This window comes from Arachis hypogaea, chromosome 11 (assembly GCF_003086295.3).
Source record: "Arachis hypogaea cultivar Tifrunner chromosome 11, arahy.Tifrunner.gnm2.J5K5, whole genome shotgun sequence".
NCBI lineage: Eukaryota > Viridiplantae > Streptophyta > Magnoliopsida > Fabales > Fabaceae > Arachis > Arachis hypogaea.
Window position 1 is genome coordinate 56,121,393 of NC_092046.1, and position 23,637 is coordinate 56,145,029.

The 23,637-nt window shown below is 35.1% G+C and overlaps 1 protein-coding gene and 1 non-coding gene across 2 annotated transcripts; one reads left to right on the forward strand and one right to left on the reverse strand.

Moving 5' to 3' along the window:
• The first annotated feature begins 7,601 nt into the window (after positions 1-7,601).
• LOC112724421 (small nucleolar RNA R71) lies at positions 7,602-7,709 on the forward strand. Its single transcript, XR_003163584.1, has one exon. It is a non-coding gene; the product is annotated as a small nucleolar RNA R71 (small nucleolar RNA).
• A 9,736-nt stretch (positions 7,710-17,445) lies between these two features.
• LOC112721388 (protein FAR1-RELATED SEQUENCE 5-like) lies at positions 17,446-18,213 on the reverse strand. Its single transcript, XM_025772458.1, has one exon. It carries the CDS (start codon positions 18,211-18,213, stop codon positions 17,446-17,448), a length of 768 nt encoding a protein of 255 aa, XP_025628243.1.
• Positions 18,214-23,637: the final 5,424 nt, after the last annotated feature.

The following is a 23,637-nucleotide window of genomic DNA, read 5'->3' on the forward strand; positions in this document are numbered from 1 at the left end:
TTTTGAAAAAGATAAGATTTTTAAATTGAAAATTTGATTTGACTCATAAAAACAACTAGATTTTAAAAATTTTGAAAAAGTCAAATCTAATTTTCGAAATTTTAAGAGAGAAAAAGGGGAAGATATTTTTTTTATTTTTGAATTTTTAATGATGAGAGAGAAAAAACATGAAAATGATGCAATGCATGAAAATTTTGGATCAAAACAATGAATGCATGCAAGAATGCTATGAATGTCAAGATGAACACAAAGAACACTATGAAGATCATGATGAACATCAAGAACATATTTTTGAAAATTTTTAATGCAAAGAAAACATGCAAGACACCAAACTTAGAAATCTTTCATTTTCAGACACTATGAATGCAAAAATGCACATGAAAAACAAGAAAAGACACAAAACAAGAAAACATCAAGATCAAACAAGAAGACTTACCAAGAACAACTTGAAGATCATGAAGAATACTATGAATGCATGATTTTTTTCGAAAAATATGAATATGCAATTGACACCAAACTTACAACTTAACTCAAGACTCAAACAAGAAACATGAAATATTTTTGATTTTTATGATTTTATGATTTTTTTGTATTTTCTTTTAATTTTTTCGAAAATCATTTTGAAAAAGAAAAATAAGGACTCCAAAATTTTTAATATGAATTCTAGGAATCTTATGCTCTTTAGTCTAAAGCTCCAATCAAAGGGTCAGGCATGGCTTAATAGCCAGCCAAGCTTTAGTATGTAACTCAGACATGACACGCATGACATTCCCTATCCAAAAGAATTAGACATGGCTTTACAGCCAGCCAGGCTTCAACATGCTTCATGAAACACTAGAATTCATTCTTAAAAATTCTGAAGAAAAATATCTTTTTTTGAAAACATTTTTTTTTTTAATTTTTTTCGAAAACAAAGGAGAAAATTTTTTTGAAAGATTTTTGAAAAGAAAACAAAAAGAAAATTACCTAATCTGAGCATCAAGATGAACCGTCAGTTGTCCAAACTCAAATAATCCTCGGCAACGGCGCCAAAAACTTAGTGCACGAAATTGTGATCTCAGGCAACGGCGTCAAAAAACTCTGTACGCACGTCTTAATAAATTGTTTTTCATTCACAACTTCGATGCAACTAACCAGCAAGTGCACTGGGTCGTCCAAGTAATAAACCTTACGTGAGTAAGGGTCGATCCCACGGAGATTGTCGGTATGAAGCAAGCTATGGTCACCTTGTAAATCTCAGTCAGGCGGATATGAAATAGTTATGGAGTTTTCGAACATAAATAATAAAATAAGGATAGAAATACTTATGTAAATCATTGGTGAGAATTTCAGATAAGCGCATAGAGATGCTTTCGTTCCTCTGAGCCTCTGCTTTCCTGCTGTTTTTATCCAATCAATCATACTCCTTTCCATGGCTGGCTTTATGTAAGGACATCACCGTTGTCAATGGCTACTTTTTATCCTCTCTGGAAAATGGTCCGATGCGCTGTCACTGCATGGCTAATCGTCTGGAGGCATCACCCTTGTCAATGGTTGCATCCCATCCTCTTGTGAAATGGTCCAAATGCTCTGTCACAGCACGGCTAATCATCTGAGGTTCTCGATCATACTGAATAGGATTCACCCTCCTTTTGTGTCTGTCACTACGCCCAGCACTTGTGAGTTTGAAGTTCGTCACAGTCATTCAATCCCAGAGTCCTACTCAGAATACCACAGACAAGGTTTAGACTTTCCGGACTCTCATGAATGCCGCCATCAATCTAGCTTATACCACGAAGATTCTGATTAAGAGATCCAAGAGATACTCATTCAATCTAAGGTAGAACGGAAGTGGTTGTCAGGCACGCGTCCATAGGAATGATGATGATTGTCACGTTCATCACATTCAGGTTGAAGTGCGAATGAATATCTTAGAAGCGGAATAAGTTGAATTGAATAGAAAAACAGTAGTACTTTGCATTAATTCATGAGGAACAGCAGAGCTCCACACCTTAATCTATGGAGTGTAGAAACTCTGCCGTTGAAAATACATAAGTGAATAGAGGGTAAGCATGGCCAAGTGGCCAGCCTCCCATGAAGGTCTAGAGATCTAAAAATGATCAAAAGATGTCTAATACAATAGTAAAAAGTCCTATTTATACTAAACTAGTTACTAGGGTTTACAGAAGTAAGTAATTGATGCATAAATCCACTTTCGGGGCCCACTTGGTGTGTGCTTGGGCTGAGCTTGAATGTTACACGTTCAGAGGCTCTTTCTGGAGTTGAACGCCAGGTTGTAACGTAATTCTGGCGTTCAACTCTGGTTTGTGACGTGTTTCTGGCGTTTAACTCCAGACAGCAGCGTAGAACTGGCGTTCAACGCCCTTTTACGTCTTCTAAACTTGGCTAAAATATGGACTATTATATATTGCTGGAAAGCCCTGGATGTCTACTTTTCAACGAAGTTGAAAGCGCGTCCTTTTGAGTTCTGTAGCTCCAGAAAATTCACTTTGAGTGCAGGGAGGTCAGAATCCAACAACATCCGGAGTCCTTCTTCTACCTCTGAATCTGATTTTTGCTCAAGTCCCTCAATTTCAGCCCGAAAATATCTGAAATCACAGAAAAACACACAAACTCATAGTAAAGTCCAGAAATGTGAATTTAACATAAAAAATAATGAAAACATCCCTAAAAGTAACTAGATTCTACTAAAAACATGCTAAAAACAATGCCAAAAAGCGTATAAATTATCCGCTCATCACAACACCAAACTTAAATTGTTGCTTGTCCCCAAGCAACTGAAAATCAAATAGGATAAAAAGAAGAGAATATACTATAAATTCCAAACTATCAATGAAACATAGATCCAATCAGATGAGCGGGACTTGTAGCTTTCTGCCTCTTGAATAGTTTTGGCATCTCACTTTATCCATTGAGGTTCAGAATGATTGGCATCTATAGAAACTCAGAGTTCAGATAGTGTTATTGATTCTTCTAGTTCAGTATGATGATTCTTGAACACATCTGTTTTATGAGTCTTGGCCGTGGCCCTAAGCACTTTGTTTTCCAGTATTACCACCGGATACATAAATGCCACAGACACATAATTGGGTGAACCTTTTCAGATTGTGACTCAGCTTTGCTAAAGTCCCCAATTAGAGGTGTCCAGGGTTCTTAAGCACACTCTTTTTTTTTTGCTTTGGACCTTGACTTTAACCGCTCAGTCTCAAGTTTTCATTTGACACCTTCACGCCACAAGCACATGGTTAGGGACAGCTTGGTTTAGCCACTTAGGCCAGGATTGTATTCCTTTAGGCCCTCCTATCCACTGATGCTCAAAGCCTTGGGATCCTTTTTGTTACCATTGCCTTTTGGTTTTAAGAGTTATTGGCTTTTTGCTCTTGCCTCTTGGTTTTAAGAGCTTTTGGTTTTTTCTGCTTGCTTTTTCTCTTTTTTTTTTCTATTTTTTTCGCTATTTTTTTTTCTCTGCAAGCTTTGTTCTTTGCTGCTTTTTCTTGCTTCAAGAATCATTTTTATGATTTTTCAGATTATCAAATAACATGTCTCCTTATCATCATTCTTTCAAGAGCCAACATATTTAACATTCTTAAACAACAACTTCAAAAGACATATGCACTGTTCAAGAATTCATTCAGAAAACAAGAAGCATTGTCACCACATCAATATAATTAAACTAAGTTCAAGGATAAATTCGAAACTCATGTACTTCTTGTTCTTTTGAATTAAAACATTTTTCATTTTAAGAGAGGTGATGGATTCATAGGACATTCATAACTTTAAGACAATGTTACTAACTACTAATGATTATGTAATAAGACACAAACATAGATAAGCACTTAACATAGAGAAAATGAAAAACAGAGAATTTAAGAACAAGGAATGAGTCCACCTTAGTGATGGTGGCATTTCCTTCTTGAGGAACCAATGATGTCCTTGAGCTCTTCTATGTCTCTTCCTTGTCTTTGTTGCGCCTCCCTTATTGCTTTTTGATCTTCTCTAATTTCATGAAGGATGATGGAGTGCTCTTGATGTTCCACCCTTAGTTGTCCCATGTTGGAACTTAATTCTCCTAGGGAGGTGTTGATTTGCTCTCAATAATTTTGTGGAGGAAAATGCATTTGAGGCATCTCCGGGATCTCATGGTGATGAGCTTCATGCGTCTCTTGAGATCCATGAATGGGCTCTCTTGCTTGCTCCATCCTTTTCTTAGTGATGGGCTTCTCTTCCTCAATGGGAATGTCTATTTCTATGAAAGCTCCAGCTGAGTAACATAGATGACAAATAAGATGAGGAAAAGCTAGCCTTGCCCCAGGAGAGGGCTTTTCGGCTATTTTGTAGAATTCAAGGGAGATAACTTCATGAACTTCTACTTCCTCTCCAATCATGATGCTGTGAATCATGATGGCCCGATCCACAGTAACTTCAGATCGGTTGCTAGTGGGGATGATGGAGCGTTGGATGAACTCCAACCATCCTCTAGCCACAGGCTTGAGGTCCAGTCTTCTTAATTGAACCGGCTTGCCTTTGGAGTCAATCTTCCATTGAGCTCCTTCCACACATATGTCCATGAGGACTTGGTCCAACCTTTGATTAAAGTTGACCCTTCTAGTGTAGGGGCGTGCATCTCCTTGCATCATAGGCAAGTTAAACGCCAACCTCACATTTTCCGGACTAAAATCTAAGTATTTCCCCCGAACCATTGTAATATAATTCTTTGGGTTTGAGTTCTTACTTTGATCATGGTTCCTAGTGATCCATGCATTGGCATAGAACTCTTGAACCATTAGGATGCCGGCTTGTTGGATGGGGTTTGTTAGAACTTCCCAACCTCTTCTTTGGATTTCATGTCGGATCTCCGGATACTCATTCTTCTTGAGCTTGAAAGGGACCTCGGGGATCACCTTCTTCTTGACCACAACATCATAGAAGTGGTCTTGATGAGCTTTGGAGATGAATCTTTCCATCTCCCATGACTCAGAGGTGGAAGCTTTTGTCTTCCCTTTCCCTTTTCTAGAGGATTCTCCGGTCTTGGGTGCCATCAATGGTAATGGAAAAACAAAAAGCTTATGCTTTTACCACACCAAACTTAGAGTTTTGCTTGCCCTCGAGCAAGAGAAGAAAGAAGGGATGAAGAAGAAGAAGAAATAGAGAAGAGGGAGAGAGATGTGTTTCGGCCAAGAAGGGGAAGAGAGGGTTGTGTTGTGTGAAAATGAGGAGGAATGGAGGGCTATATATAGGGAAGGGAGGGGGGTAAGGTTTCGGCCATATAGGGTGGGTTTGGGTGGGAAATAGATTTTGAATTTTGAAGGTAGGAGGTGTTTATGAGGTAGGTTTATGGGGAAGAGTGGATGGATGTGAGTGGTGATAGGGAAGAGAGATTGAGGTGATTGGTGAAGAATTTTGGAGAAGAGTGTTTATAGGATTGTGTGAAAGAGGGGTGAGAAGAAGTGAGTGGAGGTAGGTGGGGATCCTGTGGGGTCCACAGATCCTGAGGTGTTCAAGGATTTACAACCTTGCACCAAATTAGGCATGCAAAATGCCCTTGCACACAACTCTGGGCGTTCAGCGCCAGATTGGTGCTTGTTCTGGGCGTTCAGCGCCAGCTCTTCTCCAGGGTGCAATTCTGGCGTCCAAACACCCAGATGCTGCCCATTTTGGGTATTCAGCGCCAGAACCATGCTCTGTTCTAGCGTTGAACGCCAGCCAGATGCTTCTTACTGGCGTTTAAACGCCAGTAAGGTCTTCCTCCAGGGTGTGATTTTTCTTCTGCTGTTTTTGATTCCGTTTTCAATTTTTATATTTATTTTGTGACTCCACATGATCATGGACCTAATAAAACATGAAAGAACAAGAAAAATAGAATTAGATAAATAAAAATTGGGTTGCCTCCCAACAAGCGCTTCTTTAATGTCAATAGCTTGACAGTGGGCTCTCATGGAGCCTCACAGATGTTCAGAGCATTGTTGAGACTTCCCAACACTAAACTTAGAGTTTGGTTGTGGCCTCCCAACACCAAACTTAGAGTTTGACTGTGGGGGCTCTGGTTGACTCTGTTTTGAGAGAAGCTTACTGTGCCTCTTCTCCATGTTTACAGAAGGGTAACCTTGAGTTGTAAACACAAGGGAGTCCTTATTCAATTGAAGGACTAATTCACCTCTGTCAACATCAATCACAGCTCTTGCTGTGGCTAGGAAAGGTCTTCCAAGGATGATGGATTCATCCTCATCCTTCCCAGTATCAAGGATTATGAAATCAGCAGGGATGTAAAGGCCTTCAGCCTTTACTAACACGTCCTCTACTTGTCCATAAGCCTGTTTTCTTGAATTGTCTGCAATCTCTAATGAGATTTTAGTAGCTTGTACCCCATAGATTCCCAGTTTCTCTATTACAGAGAGGGGCATGAGGTTTATCCCTGAACCAAGGTCACACAGAGCCTTTTCAAAGATCATGTTGCCTATGGTACAAGGTATTACGAACTTTCCAGGATCCTGTTTCTTCTGAGGCAATTTCAGTTGATCCAGATCACTTAGTTCATTGGTGAACAAGGGAGGTTCATCTTCCCAAGTCTCAATACCAAATAATTTGGCATTCAGCTTCATGATTGCACCAAGAAACTTGGCAGTTTGCTCTTCAGTAACATCCTCTTTTTCTTCAGAAGAGGAATACTCATCAAAGCTCATGAATGGCATAAGGAGGTTCAATGGAATCTCTATGGTCTCTAGATGAGTCTCAGATTCCTTTGGTTCCTCAAAGGGAAACTCCTTATTGATCACTGAACGTCCTAGGAGGTCTTCCTCACTGAGATTCACGTCCTCAACCTCCCTTACAGGTTCGGCCATGGTGGTTATGTCAATGGCCTTGCACTCTCCTTTTGGATTTTCTTCTGTATTGCTTGGGAGAGTACTAGGAGGGATTTTAGTGATCCTTTTACTCAGCTGGCCCACTTGTGCTTCCAAATTTATAATGGAGGATCTTGTTTCATTCATGAAACTCACAGTGGTCTTAGATAGATCAGAGACTAAATTATCTAAGCTAGATGAATTCTGCTCAAAATTCTCTGTCTGTTGCTGAGTGGATGATGGAAAAGGTTTACTATTGTTAAACCTATTTCTTCCACCATTATTAAAGCTTTGTTGAGGCTTTTGTTGATCCTTCCATGAGAGATTTGGGTGATTTCTCCATGATGGATTATATGTGTTTCCATAAGGTTCACCCATATAATTTACCTCTGCTATTGCAGGGTTTTCAGGATCATAAGCTTCTTCTTCAGAAGATGCCTCTTGAGTACTGTTGGATGCAGCTTGCATTCCATTCAGACTCTGAGAAATCATATTGACTTGCTGAGTCAATATTTTATTCTGAGCCAATATAGCATTCAGAGTATCAATTTCAAGAACTCCCTTCTTCATAAGCGTCCCATTATTCACAGAATTCCTTTCAGAAGTGTACATGAACTGGTTATTAGCAACCATGTCAATGAGTTCTTGAGCTTCTGCAGGCGTTTTCTTTAGGTGAATGGATCCACCTGCAGAAGTATCCAATGACATCTTAGCTAATTCAGACAGACCATCATAGAATATATCCAGGATGGTCCATTCTGAAAGCATGTCAGAAGGAAACTTTTTGGTCAGTCCTTTGTATCTCTCCCAAGCTTCATAGAGGGATTCACCTTCTTTCTGTCTGAAGGTCTGAACATCCACTCTAAGCTTACTCAGCTTTTGAGGAGGAAAGAACTTGGCTAAGAAAGCCTTGACCAGCTTATCCCAAGAGTTCAGGCTATCCTTAGGTTGAGAGTCCAACCATACTCTAGCTCTGTCTCTTACAGCAAAAGGGAAAAGCATGAGCCTGTAGACTTCAGGATCTACTCCATTAGTCTTAACAGTATCACATATCTGCAAGAATTCAGTTAAGAACTGAAAAGGATCTTCAGATGGAAGCCCATGAAACTTGCAGTTCTGCTGCATCAGAGAAACTAATTGAGGTTTCAGCTCAAAATTGTTTGCTCCAATGGCAGGAATGGAGATGCTTCTTTCATGTAAATTGGAATTAGGTGCAGTAAAGTCACCAAGCATTCTCCTTGAATTATTATTATTTTCGGCTGCCATCTCCTCTTCTTGTTCGAAAATTTCTGAAAGGTTGTCTCTGGACTGTTGTATTTTAGCTTCTCTTAGTTTCCTTTTCAGAGTCCTTTCAGGTTTTGGATCTGCTTCAACAAGAATATTCTTGTCTTTGATCCTGCTCATATGAAAAAGAGGGACAGAAAAATAATAATATTAATAATAATAGGGATCCTTTTTACCACAGTATAGAGGTCCCTGTGTGAATAGAAGAAAAGAAGAAAAGAAAATCTGAACTCAGAGAGAGAGAGGTGGTTCGGATTTTTGGTGAGTGAGGAAGAGATGTTAGTAAATAAATAAACAAATAGAAGAAGATGAGAGGGGGAAGTGAATTTTCGAAAATAATTTTTGAAAAAGAGTTAGTGGTTTTTGAAAATAGCTTTTGAAAAAGGTTAGTAATGTTTTTAAATTTTGAAATCAGAAGTTAAAATAATTAGTTAATTAAAAAGAAATTTTGAAAAAGAGGGAAGATATTTTCGAAAATTAGAGAGAGAGGGAGTTAGTTAGGTAGTTTTGAAAAAGATAAGAAACAAACAAAAAGTTAGTTAGTTAGTTGAAACAAATTTGAAAATCAATTTTGAAGAGATAAGAGGATAAGAAGTTAGAAAGGATATTTTAAAATCAAATTTTGAAAAAGATAAGATAAAGAGATATTTTTGAAAAGATATGATTGAAATTAGTTTTGAAAAAGATTTGATTTTTAAAATCACAATTAATGACTTGATTCACAAGAAATCACAAGATATGATTCTAGAACTTAAAGTTTGAATCTTTCTTAACAAGCAAGTAACAAATTTGAAATTTTTGAATCAAAACATTAATTGATGATGTTATTTTCGAAAATTATGTGGTAAAGATAAGAAAAAGATTTTTGAAAAGTATTTTTAAAATTTTCGAAAATAACTAAAAAAATAAAAAAAGATTTGATTTTTGAAAAAGATTTTGAAAAAGATAAGATTTTTAAATTGAAAATTTGATTTGACTCATAAAAACAACTAGATTTTAAAAAATTTTGAAAAAGTCAAATCTAATTTTCGAAATTTTAAGAGAGAAAAAGGGGAAGATATTTTTTTTTTTTATTTTTGAATTTTTAATGATGAGAGAAAAAACATGAAAATGATGCAATGCATGAAAATTTTGGATCAAAACAATGAATGCATGCAAGAATGCTATGAATGTCAAGATGAACACCAAGAACACTATGAAGATCTTGATGAACATCAAGAACATATTTTTGAAAATTTTTAATGCAAAGAAAACATGCAAGACACCAAACTTAGAAATCTTTCATGTTCAGACACTATGAATGCAAAAATGCACATGAAAAACAAGAAAAGACACAAAACAAGAAAACATCAAGATCAAACAAGAAGACTTACCAAGAACAACTTGAAGATCATGAAGAATACTATGAATGCATGATTTTTTTCGAAAAATATGAATATGCAATTGACACCAAACTTACAACTTAACTCAAGACTCAAACAAGAAACATGAAATATTTTTGATTTTTATGATTTTATGATTTTTTTGTATTTTCTTTTAATTTTTTCGAAAATCATTTTGAAAAAGAAAAATAAGGACTCCAAAATTTTTAATATGAATTCCAGGAATCTTATGCTCTTTAGTCTAAAGCTCCAATCAAAGGGTCAGGCATGGCTTAATAGCCAGCCAAGCTTTAGTATGTAACTCAGACATGACACGCCTGACATTCCCTATCCAAAAGAATTAGACATGGCTTTACAGCCAGCCAGGCTTCAACATGCTTCATGAAATACTAGAATTCATTCTTAAAAATTCTGAAGAAAAATATATTTTTTTGAAAACATTTTTCTTTTTTTTTTTTTAAATTTTTTTCGAAAACAAAGGAGAAATTTTTTTTGAAAGATTTTTGAAAAATTTTTGAAAAAAAAACAAAAAAAAATTACCTAATCTGAGCAACAAGATGAACCGTCAGTTGTCCAAACTCGAACAATCCCCGGCAACGGCGCCAAAAACTTAGTGCACGAAATTGTGATCTCAGGCAACGGCGTCAAAAAACTCTGTACGCACGTCTTAATAAATTGTTTTTCATTCACAACTTCGATGCAACTAACCAGCAAGTGCACTGGGTCGTCCAAGTAATAAACCTTACGTGAGTAAGGGTCGATCCCACGGAGATTGTCGGTATGAAGCAAGCTATGGTCACCTTGTAAATCTCAGTCAGGCGGATATGAAATAGTTATGGAGTTTTCGAACATAAATAATAAAATAAGGACAGAAATACTTATGTAAATCATTGGTGAGAATTTCAGATAAGCGCATAGAGATGCTTTCGTTCCTTTGAACCTCTGCTTTCCTGCTGTCTTTATCCAATCAATCATACTCCTTTCCATGGCTGGCTTTATGTAAGGACATCACCGTTGTCAATGGCTACTTTTTATCCTCTCTGGAAAATGGTCCGATGCGCTGTCACTGCATGGCTAATCGTCTGGAGGCATCACCCTTGTCAATGGTTGCATCACATCCTCTTGTGAAAATGGTCCAAATGCTCTGTCACAGCACGGCTAATCATCTGAGGTTCTCGATCATACTGGAATAGGATTCACCCTCCTTTTGCGTCTGTCACTACGCCCAGCACTTGTGAGTTTGAAGTTCGTCACAGTCATTCAATCCCAGAGTCCTACTCGGAATACCAAAGACAAGGTTTAGACTTTCCGGACTCTCATGAATGCCGCCATCAATCTAGCTTATACCACGAAGATTCTGATTAAGAGATCCAAGAGATACTCATTCAATCTAAGGTAGAACGGAAGTGGTTGTCAGGCACGCGTCTATAGGGAATGATGATGATTGTCACGTTCATCACATTCAGGTTGAAGTGCGAATGAATATCTTAGAAGCGGAATAAGTTGAATTGAATAGAAAAACAGTAGTACTTTGCATTAATTCATGAGGAACAGTAGAGCTCCACACCTTAATCTATGGAGTGTAGAAACTCTACCGTTGAAAATACATAAGTGAATAGAGGGTAAGCATGGCCGAGTGGCCAGCCTCCCATGGAGGTCTAGAGATCTAAAAATGATCAAAAGATGTCTAATACAATAGTAAAAAGTCCTATTTATACTAAACTAGTTACTAGGGTTTACAGAATAATAGTGTTATTGATTCTCCTAGTTCAGTATGATGATTCTTGAACACATCTATTTTATGAGTCTTGGCCGTGGCCCTAAGCACTTTGTTTTCCAGTATTACCACCAGATACATAAATGCCACAGACACATAATTGGGTGAACCTTTTCAGATTGTGACTCAGCTTTGCTAAAGTCCCCAATTAGAGGTGTCCAGGATTCTTAAGCACACTCTTTTTTTTTTTTTTGCTTTGGACCTTGACTTTAACCGCTCAGTCTCAAGTTTTCACTTGACACCTTCACGCCACAAGCACATGGTTAGGGACAGCTTGGTTTAGCCGCTTAGGCCAGGATTGTATTCCTTTAGGCCCTCCTATCCACTGATGCTCAAAGCCTTGGGATCCTTTTTGTTACCATTGCCTTTTGGTTTTAAGCGTTATTGGCTTTTTGCTCTTGCCTCTTAGTTTTAAGAGCTTTTGGCTTTTTCTGCTTGCTTTTTCTCTTTTTTTTTCTATTTTTTTTGCTATTTTTTTTCTCTGCAAGCTTTGTTCTTTGCTGCTTTTTCTTGCTTCAAGAATCATTTTTATGATTTTTCAGATTATCAAATAACATGTCTCCTTATCATCATTCTTTCAAGAGCCAACATATTTAACATTCTTAAACAACAACTTCAAAAGACATATGCACTGTTCAAGCATTCATTCAGAAAACAAGAAGCATTGTCACCACATCAATATAATTAAACTAAGTTCAAGGATAAATTCGAAACTCATGTACTTCTTGTTCTTTTGAATTAAAACATTTTTCATTTTAAGAGAGGTGATGGATTCATAGGACATTCATAACTTTAAGACAATGTTACTAACTACTAATTATCATGTAATAAGACACAAACATAGATAAGCACTTAACATAGAGAAAATGAAAAACAGAGAATTTAAGAACAAGGAATGAGTCCACCTTAGTGATGGTGGCATTTCCTTCTTGAGGAATCAATGATGTCCTTGAACTCTTCTATGTCTCTTTCTTGTCTTTGTTGCTCCTCCCTTATTGCTTTTTGATCTTCTCTAATTTTATGTATTAATAAGTATATGTTAAAATATTTATAATTAAAAAATGTTGTATTTGATAATTTCTTTAGGATTTATGACTTTTGATTTTTAATATTGAAAAACTATATTATGTTTGAGTTATGAGTTATAACTTTTGATTCTTTATGACTATGCATGACTTAAAAATCGTTATACCTAATATTTTGTTTATGGTTTATGATTTTTGTTATTTTTAAAGTTTAAACAAAAAATTGTTGCTTTGATGCTTCACAACAACAGTTTCAATTGCCATTTTAAATAAAAAAAATTATTATTTTAATCTAGTAAAACTGATGGTTTTAATTATTATTTTAAACAAGAAAAAAATTATCATTTTAACTCTATAATAGCTACAGTTAAAATTATCATTTTAAACAATTTAAAAATGTTATTTTTTGTTAAAAATGACCGTTGCCATTTTAAACAATATAAAATGCTACTTTATCTTAAAAAATGGCAATTTATATTCTCTATTTTATACAATAATATGCTAATTTAATTCGATAAAAACGGTGATTTATAACTGTTATTTTAATTATTTAGAAAATTGCTATTTTATTTAAATATAATAACAGTTTTAAATGTAGTTTTAAATGTTTAAAAGATTGTCGATTTAATAATGGAAATTGTGAAAGTTTTTGAAAAACTGTCATAATTTTTAGAATAATGCTTTAAATTACGGTGTTTTTTGAAATGCCGTTTGTAGATATAATAGTAGTAAAAATCATTATAATTACCAAAAAAAATTGTCGTAATAATCATTTTTTTTTTTTTTTTGTAGTGGGATGCATCCGAGATATTAGTTTTTGAACCGTCAGATATCAGAAGTGTTGTATATGGAATATGGGCTTATTTTTCCTATGTCCAATGTATTCAAAATGTGACATACATCTTTAAACTAGTAAATACTCTTACTCCAAAAAAAAAAAAAAAACTAGTAAATACTCCATAAATTAGGTATAAATAAAATATTTATTTAATTAAATAAAAAATCCAAAAACTTTATGGGGTTGACTAATTATTAGACCAATCAAGCAAAGTTAAAGTCCTTTACTCCTTTCCTCTGTCGTTAACATGCGTGTCGTTCAGGGGAAGTGGTTCAGACTAATGTCTTCCATCAAATATACGTTGCTTTTGTTTTTAGAGACAAGATATAGGACACAAAAAATATAAAATTATGTTTAATAAATGAAATATAAATAGAAATATTATATTTAAAGATATTAAATTAGTGTATTTTATATTTATTTTAATAAAAAAGATACAAAAATATTAACAAGAGATATAATTTATTTTTTTATTTTTTTTATAATTATAATTTTTTGTTGTTATATTTTTTTCAAATTTTTTAAATAAATAAAATGAGAATAAATTAAATTTTTATAATTTATTCTAATTTATTATCAAACAAAATATAAAAACATAATTTTATATCTCTAATTTTTGTGTATTATTTTTAGTATCTTATCTTATCGTTTTCTCAAAAATAAATGCAGTCATAGAAAATAGCTCCTTAATTATATAATCATGATTGAAGTAAAAATTTCCCTAATCTAAGTTTCTATTCATTAAAAATTGTACAGTTGTCAATAGAAAGGGCGAGGGTGAGGGCGGTGGGGGAATATAATCAATCATTCATAGACCTATCTTAAAGAAAAACAACCATCGTTTAAAGAAAAACAACCAATTGTTTTTCAAATAATAATAAGACTATAAGAGTTTATTTATTATGCATTTTAAAGATATGTTAAAATTATAAAATAAAATTTTTTATTAATAATAAATTTATTATGTACTCTTAAAATTGATGTTAGTTAAATTCTAATAATAAATTACCTAGCTAATTCCTATATGCATGCTCCAATTTCATATGACGACATTGCATTACGAATCGTTTAAGTATTTTAAAATAAAATAGTGCTAACATATTAGAAAAAAAAAAAGTATATGCAAATTTAAGAATGTGGTCAAGGAAATTCCTTGAAATCCGCCATGGATAAAGGAAGTGAACGATGTTTCATAAACTTTCGCGTTAGAGGGTTTCAAATAAATAAACGTCAGCTAACAGTGTTTTCAATATTTAGTATTAATTTTATTTTATTTTAAATTTTATAAGATGTTACATAAATATTTATAAAATTATATATCATAAAATTTGTTTAAAATTTAACGTAAAATTTGTTACTCTAATATTTGATTTCATTTAATTTAAATTTAAATTATTTTTAATTATTTTAAATAATTTTAATTAAATTATAAAAATTTAATTAAAATAAAAAATAAAAAATTATAAAATTAATAATTATATACCATATTTAAAAGATATAACACACTAATAAAAATAAATTTTAAAATATTACCTAATTAAGCATAACAAGATAAAAAAAAAACACATTACGTATTGAAAAAAATTACACATGTAAAAATTACACAAATAAAATAACGACAAATAGCGTTATGAAACTGTAAACTTAACTTAACTCTAAACTTAACTTAACTTATATATTAAGCGTTATGAAACTGTAATATATACTTACCCAAGTTTGCTTGTAGTTGTTGATGTTTTTATCTATCACGAAGTTCGATATTTTTTTGGGGCAAATTCTATGGTATGGGCAGTTGATATCGATACGTCTGAATCTTATGTGGACTTGACATGGTTTTGACGCGTGCAAAGGGGACTAGCAACATTGAGATTGTTCAACAGATAGAATAGTTGACACAAGCAGTCGGATACAGTCTTTTAGAATGCATTTCAGGTGAGATTATCGAGACAAAGATAGGTGATTAATTTAATGATGTAATTTATGTTTTTTGGGTGATGGGCCGAAAAAATGAATATAGACTATTTTTTATGATTGGGTTGAGTTTGGATGTCTAATAGAATTTAAAGAGGTTACAGAAAAAAAGACTAGGTTCACCAAAAATGATTCACGAGCATTCAAACAGAGAAGCTAAACCCTAAACCCTAAACCCTAAACCCACTAAAGGCATAAAAAAAATTTCAAGTTATTAGAGCTCGATATAAAATATCCATTCCATTTTTACGTTAGGTTTTTTATTGTTTTAGCTATATCGAATTATCGATCATGCTTTTTAGGATGTAAATGAATTAAAAGGCTATTTTTAAGTAATTTTAAGAAGCCAATAATTTGTTCTATTTTATTATATAAATAGAAAAGATCACTCAATTAAAAAATATAAGTTGTTTAAAAGGAATATTTTCTTTTGAAAAACTAATTCTAAAGATTTTCTTAATATCACATTAACTATGTTGATATGAATAATTACTTTTTAATAAAATATGTGTTTTACAAATTATATTCAAACACTTCTATAGTTAATTAAATATATGAAAGTATTTTTTATTAAAAAAATGGTTTATCAAAAAAACAATTGAACGACTGAACACATAAAATGAAAGTATGAAACTAATGCTCCTGAATTATTACGATGACAAATGGTTTGGCATTTAATTGAATTGAAAAAATAAAATTGGAGAATTTATGGCATAAATTATTCAAAACAGGAGTCACAATTTAATTGATCTTTTATTTGTAATTCGAAGCTAATGTTAAATATATGTTAATTAATAATATGTGAAGAACTTTTTTGTTTATCCTATAAAATTTTATTACACTGTTAAATCTGGCGAATTTTGTATTAAATACATGATATTAATACAGCAAATAAGTTCAAAAAATTAAAAAAATTAGTTTGACAAATGTTATTTGCTGATCTTTAATCATATTAAAAAATATACTGTAAGCTTAAAAAAAATTGATATTATTTTTTAATAAGTAGGTCTATTTTAAAATAATTATCAATTGCACATGTGTGTATAAACCAAAGAGAACAAATGTTAGGATACTTTAACTTAATTAACAAGTATACTTTATTATATCCCATAATAATAATAATAATAATAATAATAATAATAATAATAATAATAATTATTATTATTATTATTTTATTCTTTTTATTTATTTGGAATAAAAAATTAATCGCAAAAGTTTCTTTTTTTTTTAAAGATAACAACCTATTTAACATTATTTGATTTTTTATACATATACGAGTTAAAGTAAAGGTGATAAACATATGTTAACTACCGTAAAACATCCACATATACAGTAAGTATTGTGTAAACATAATCCATAACTAACATATATCCAATATTACTAGTTTAATTTTCGTGGTCTGCCCGCCGGTACATGCGGCACCAACGTGAGCATCGCCAACATCCATTCCCGTGGTACGGGTCCTTTTTACCTTATTTTTTGTGCTGCGGACAGGACATGTTCGTTTGGTATGACCCGGCAACTTACATGCGCACACTTCCTCATGTTTTGTTTTTGTTTTCGCACCCTAGGTGCACCCTTGGTTCGCACAACATCAGGATCACGGAGTTTGGCAGCTGTGACGTCACCGTTGCCGTCACCGTTGCCGTCGCCCTTTTTGGAGAACATCTCCTCCAGTTTAGCACGTAGCTCCTGTAGCCCCTTCATCGCCTCTGTGAATAGACTGAATTGTTGTGCCCCAAGAAAAAACAACCAAAGAGACACGGAATGCAATGCCCCATGACGAAGCAAAAACTCCCGGTCACCAGCATCATATTTTTTCTCCACATACTCGCCAACATGTTTTGCATCTTTCGTCCATCGCTTCAACATCAAATGCTTCAGGACCTCCATCACATGCTCGTGCTTCATGACGAAGAACATATGCTTACATGGGTAACCATGTGTGTCCAAAAGTAACAGTCACACTGCAACCTTCCCATATTCTTGTCACATAAGACCACAATAGGCCGGCCAGGATGCCCAAATTCATCTACTGTGTACACTTTGGTGGTAAGCGACCACCGAACCCCCACAAAGTTAACAGAAGCAACGGCTTCGAGTTCCTTCTTCACATCATTGAAAACTGTTCGGGTATACGCTCTAGCGGCAAACTGTTCCAAGGAGTCCAACGAGGTCGTCAACACAGGGTCACCATAGATCGACCTGAACTGAGATAGTAACTCGTTATTCCTAAACTCCCAAAGAAGCAGCTCAAGGTTTTGGACAAGTTCCAGCATTGTGTGCTTTGATTGAAGAAACTTCTTCACCACGATGTTAATGCGTTGGCCTACATCTCCCTCTTCCTGTACACCTGGTTCCCCCACAAGGTGTCATTCAATCCATACTCAGCCGATGCTTCGGCCCACTCGGTCTCAAAGTCCTCGAACCCCATGTTTGCATACAGCCACCTATTGAATAGCTGGCGTAAAGCCACATCCTTGATGTTAGATGTAACATTCTTCTCAATGTGCCATGCACAAAGTTGATGGGTTGCATCCGAAAAAACTTTTCGAACAGCCTCCCAGATTGAATCATCTCCGTCAGTCACAACAACCAATGGCACCTTGTTGCACATGACCTCCAAAAAATTCTCCAACAGCCATGTATACGAAGCGATGCTCTCATCTAACACCAACCCAAACTCAAATATACAAGTTTGCTTGTGGTTATTATAGCCAGAAAAAATAACCAGCGGCCTATTATACTTGTTCTTCTTATATGTTGAGTCGAATGCAAGAACATCGTCAAAGTACTGGTAGTCAATCCTGCTTCCACCGTCTGCCCAGAGTAAATTCGCTAGCATGTCATCCGCAATCACATTATACCGCGGCATAGACATCGGGTCAGTATCAACTTTTCCCTCCAGGTACACTATAGCCGAGTTCGCATCCCCGTCGGCTATTCTAGCACGCCTACTCCTGTCAACGTAGTTATAGGCATCCTTCTTCAGGAAACCAACTAGAGAATACCCACCGGCCAGGTACTGCATCGTCTTCGAGGTCGAGATTCCGCACCCTTGCATCCCATTTATTTGAGCTTTTGCCGCTTCTGTCATGGACCGAAAATTTGGAATTAGGTGAACCATGCCATGATGTGTGAGCGCATGGTTGTGCTTCGTGATAACCTTCTTCACCCTCCAGATGTTATTGCTCCTGTCAAGGTATATGGACATCCTCGCCTCACGGTTTGTCCTTGTCTCCGGCTTGTGAGGCCTCCTCCTATCCACCCGATTGTAATGTTTTCTATGTCTGACCCCTTCTCTATTGCAAAAAATCTTTGCCTAATTAGGTTCCCACCTCCATCCTTAAACATATTCCCCTTACGAATTCCAAAACCATGAAACCTCCCCAACTTCTAATAGAAATCATATGCATCTTCCTCCGTTGGAAATACCTTTCTTAATATGTCGTCGTCGGTGAGAGAAGCAACATCGCCGTAATCAACACCATCGTCATTCCGTGTGTACAACACATCTTTCAAGTTGACTATTGCCATATTCAAATTCACCTGCATAACAATCATAACACACCAAAATCAAGTACTATAGATCCAACATGTAGAGATGAATTAATAGCATAAAAATATATAAGAAGACAACACTGATGGTTCAAATAATCATTGAATACAATGCAAAGCTACTTATTCATTGAGATCTCACATTATACAAACAACTTTCATGACTTAAGTTTGCACATTTTCAATAAATAATTCTAACCAATGTTATTTTTTATTTTACTATGATATGTATAAATCACTTATAGTACAAAAGAATTTGTAAAGAATTAAAAAAATTAAATAAATTCACTATTTATATTGAATTAAGTAGAGGCAGATGCATGTTTACCAAGTGATGTAGGATTGTTTATCATTCCACTGGTAATTGAATATATGCCTCCAAAGGAGAACTTAAATTCAGGGAACTTTAATGAGTTCAAATCTAGCAGCATATAATACAATCCATAGTTGAAGAGTTTAGCAATGAAAATGTACAAATATGCATTGAAAATGTACAAAATTTCAATAAACACTACAAAATAGCAAAAAGTAATCACATTATTGCGAAATTCAAAAAGAATGAAAACCAGATAAACCCAATCATAAACACTATTTCCAAATTAAATAAGAAGTCAACCAAAAATCACCTTGCAAATCCAATTAAAAACAGCTATTCACTTTGTACCCTAAACACCAATTAAATCACATGAACCAAAATTAATTTGAGGGAAAACAACACAGTTCAATGCTTACGAGTTTAATGAGAAAAAAAATGGCAACAACAACAGAACAAATCAGTTATCATTTATCACAAAATTCAGATTCAAAACACAAATCAAGAATCAAGTAATCAGAGATATTCAAAATCACAAATCACTACTTCAGACTTCAGAGACATTCAAATTCAATAATTCAAGTACTTCAGAGACATTTAAATTCTACCTACAGCATTCAACAATATACAAATTTCCACCATTAGCTAAGTTTCTACCGTTAGCAACCTCACAGAGTGAATTCTGCCTAATAGAGTAAGTTTCCACCATTAGCAACCATACATACAAATTTTCACAGAGTAACAGAGCATTCAGAACCATACATACAAATTTGCAAATACAAGACAGAATCAAACTTCAAACCAAGACCGAAGACCGAAGAAGAAGAATTGAAGAACCAAATTTCAGAACCAAAATGCAAAGTAAGACCGAAGCAGACTTGAAGAAAAATAGAAAAAAAATTGAAGAAGAGGACCAAACCCTCAGTGAAGATGAAGACGAGAAGCCAATAACCTGGGTCCGTCCTGAGAAGCCAGTGAAGATGAAGAGCCGAAGACGACCTGCAGAGTTACTGGGTTAGGCAGTGACGATGGAGGACCTGGGTTAGGCGGCGATGATGGAGGAAGAAGCGGCGGTGCTGAGGACCTGGGACGGTGGCGACGTTGATGACCTGGGTTAGGCGGCGACGATGGAGGGCTAGGCGGAGGGCTAGGCGGCTAGGGATTCTTTGATTCTGCGTTCTCCAGTACATGAATAAATGAATGATTGGGGAAAAGGAGGTGTTGGGGTCACGAGGGGGGGGTTGGGAATGACCTGGATCAGTTTTTTTAACAAATTAAAAAACGGCGTCGTTTTATCCGAACCGGCCAGTTACCGGTCCGGCCCAACCGGCCGGTTCTCTGCCGTTTCGACGGTTTTTCAACACCATGATTCTTACTCATGTTAAATTGTTCTTTGGTACTGGATCCGCATAATAAGTTCCACTTGGGCTACTGTCTCATTTAAACAAAGGCCAACACAAAACAATCCTTCACTCAACAATAAGGCCCAACTTGCATAGCCCAACACTGCCGGAAAATTTCATTGGCCCACCAACTATGTTCTCCCAAAAAATTGTTTAACATCATCCTTCCATTACCAATGACACTTAGCAACTAATCCTCTACACCCTTATATGACCCACATCTGAAAAGCTCCTCTCTTTCCATCTTGTGTCAGGAATATTTTGTTTGCACTGATTGCCCAAGTCCATCTAACACCACAGGTGTCGTGCAACGGATACATGCACATGGCATCCACACCTCTGGATGTTCTCTTCAATCCATACCATAGTCTTTGCCTTTTTTTGAATGTATCTCTCACGAGCAAAATACTCTTTGCCTACCTCTAATTGTGAAATACCATTGTCGACATCCTCATAAGAAGTTCACTAAAGTTACCCGCATATGTATCTCTTTTGTCTTCAACTAACAATCATATTATGCAATATGATGCAAGCTCATTATTTTTTCAAGCTTTTCTTTATCCCAAAATCGTATTGGGCCATGAATGATTGCGAAATGAACTTGCAACACTCCACATACTCGTTCTACATCCTTCTGTTGTCCTTTTTGATATTGTGCAAACAATTTTCATTTCTCTCATTGTGGTTGAGATATTGATTTAACAAACGTTGCCCATTCAAGATATATATCATCTAATAAATAGTAATCTATATTGTATGAGTTACTATTTATAGTGTAGTTTATCTCTGGAGCGTGATCTTGTAAAATATCGTCAAACACTGATGAACGATTTAACACATTAATATCATTATTGGAACTATCATGATAACCGCTTAAGAACATACATTTCCAAGCTTTTGGACAATTTTCTCACTTCCAATGCATACAGTTAATGCTTCCCATCATGCCCGGAAAGCCATGGTCCTCTTCTATCTTTAGAAGGAGTTGTACATCATTCGAGTTTGGGGTACGTAAGTATTCACACTTGAAAACTGAAGTTACATCTTCAACAAACTTTTCCAAGCACTCAATTGCAGTGTTTTCACCTATTCACACATAGTCGTCAACACCGTCAGCCGAGACTCCATATGCCAACATACGCATGGCAGCTGTGCATTTTTGCAATAGAGATAAGCCTTTATTACCTAAGACATTGACTCTTTGCTAGAAATATGGATATATCTTAAAAAGAGCTTCCACAATGCGAAGAAGGACATGTTTTTTCATTTGAAATCTCCGTCGAAATATATCATAAGAGAATACTGAGTTAGGTGTAAAGTAATAATTGAAAAGTCATTGATGTCCATCTTCACGACCTCTATCTATCCTTTTACAAGTTTTGGGCGAAGAACCTTCCTCATACAATTGTAACACGATTTCAAGTTGGTGTTCGTCTGAGTCATCAAACAAAAATTCTTTAGTCCAATCACTCAGATTCATGCCATCAGAGTTGTCTGAGTCACTGAATACAATTTTCTCAGCCAAGTCATCCAAGGACTTGTCACCGAAATCATTATAGTTTCAATCCATGACTAAAGGCTGAAACTTGAATGAATATAGCAAGTAAAAGAATATTTTAAAAGGAGATAGTAGGAGTAGATATGACCAAAGAATTATAAGAGTCAGAAAAAAAAGTGTGAGCAAATATATTGAGACCTTATCTTATATTTATATTGGTGTTTGAAACGGTTAGTTTTAACGGCTAGTTTTCAATGACCACTTTTTACTTGTTAGTTTCAAACAATTAGTATTTAATGCCTAATTTCAAACGGCTATTACTTAACGGCTATTTCAAATAGATAATTTTCAAATACAAAAGAAATAACTAAATAACTTAACAAACTATAACCAACATTACATAATTAAAATATTAAATAAATTAAAAATAACAAGAAAAACTCAATAAAAATAAATAAATAACACCTTAATAAAAAATGACATATGAGTTTTACATAATTAAAATATTAAATAAATTAAAAATTACATCAAACTTAAACTAAAAATAAATAACACCTGAATAAAAAAAGATGACATAAGAGATAAAAATAAACTAGTAAACACAATACCCTAAAAGTATTTTGCATGATTTTTTTCCATCATTTTAGCAAGAATGCTCGACATTATTCCATCATTGAAGATGTGTTTGCATTTATAATTTGTATCTCTGCTTCCATCTCGCTTTTCCCGAATTTGTCAAGGAGCTCCTGAGAATTTTGCCGAGTGAAAATACATTAAGTATGAGGGAGGCTTACAGAGTGATATTTTGAGCTATGACCGATGGAGATCAGGGTGTTTTCTAAACTCGTAAATAACAGTAGGGTGGCCGAGAAGTGTGTGAGGAAGGCAGCAGCAGAAAGGGGAAGCATGAGGATGCCTTTTCAGAGAACTCTAGGGAGGAATTTTGCACCCAGAGGAAGGAACTTTAAGCGTGGGGGATTTATTCAGCAACCTAATCAGGGTCAAGGCAGTTTTAGGAGACCGAATAACAATGCGAATCAAGGAAGGAGGTTTGGGAAGCAGCCACAACAAGACTTGAGTTGTAAGAGATGTGGAAAGTATCATCTTGGTGTACCGTGCAGATTTGGATAAGGGGTATGCTACTTTTGTGGACAGCCCGGGCACCTGGTTGGGAATTGTCCGGAGAAGAAGATGTATGAGACCGGTAGAGTACAGCAGTCGGGGAGAGTGTACACCACTTCTGTAGCAGGTGCCAAGGGATTAGAGACACTGATTAGAGATAACTATGAGATAGCCGGTAAAGTTTTAAGTGCTTTGTTTGACTCTGGAGCATGGTGCGGAATTTACAACCACAAACTAACCGGCAAGTGCACCAGGTCGTACCAAGTAATACCTCAGGTGAGTGAGGGTCGATCCCACGAGGATTGATGGACTAAGCAACAATGGTTGATTAATTTACTTAGTTAGACAAGCAGAAAATGGTGTTTAAAAGTTCAAAAGCATTAAATAGTAAATTCAGTAAATTAGAAAGCAAGCAGTAAACGAGTTATGAATAATATATGGAGAAACAGTTAAGGCTTCAGAGTTATCTATTTTCCGGATTGACTTTTCTTACTAACTATTTTAATCATGCAAGATTCAATTCATGGCAAACTATATATGACTAAGCCCTAATTCCTTAGACCTTCTTAGTCTACTCTAACTTTCATCAACCACCAATTCCTTGGTCACTTAATTCTAATTAGAGGG

Excerpts from the sequence above, each read along its gene's own strand:
- LOC112721388 (XM_025772458.1), bottom strand. The coding sequence starts at position 18,213 with ATGACAGAAGCGGCAAAAGCTCAAATAAATGGGATGCAAGGGTGCGGA.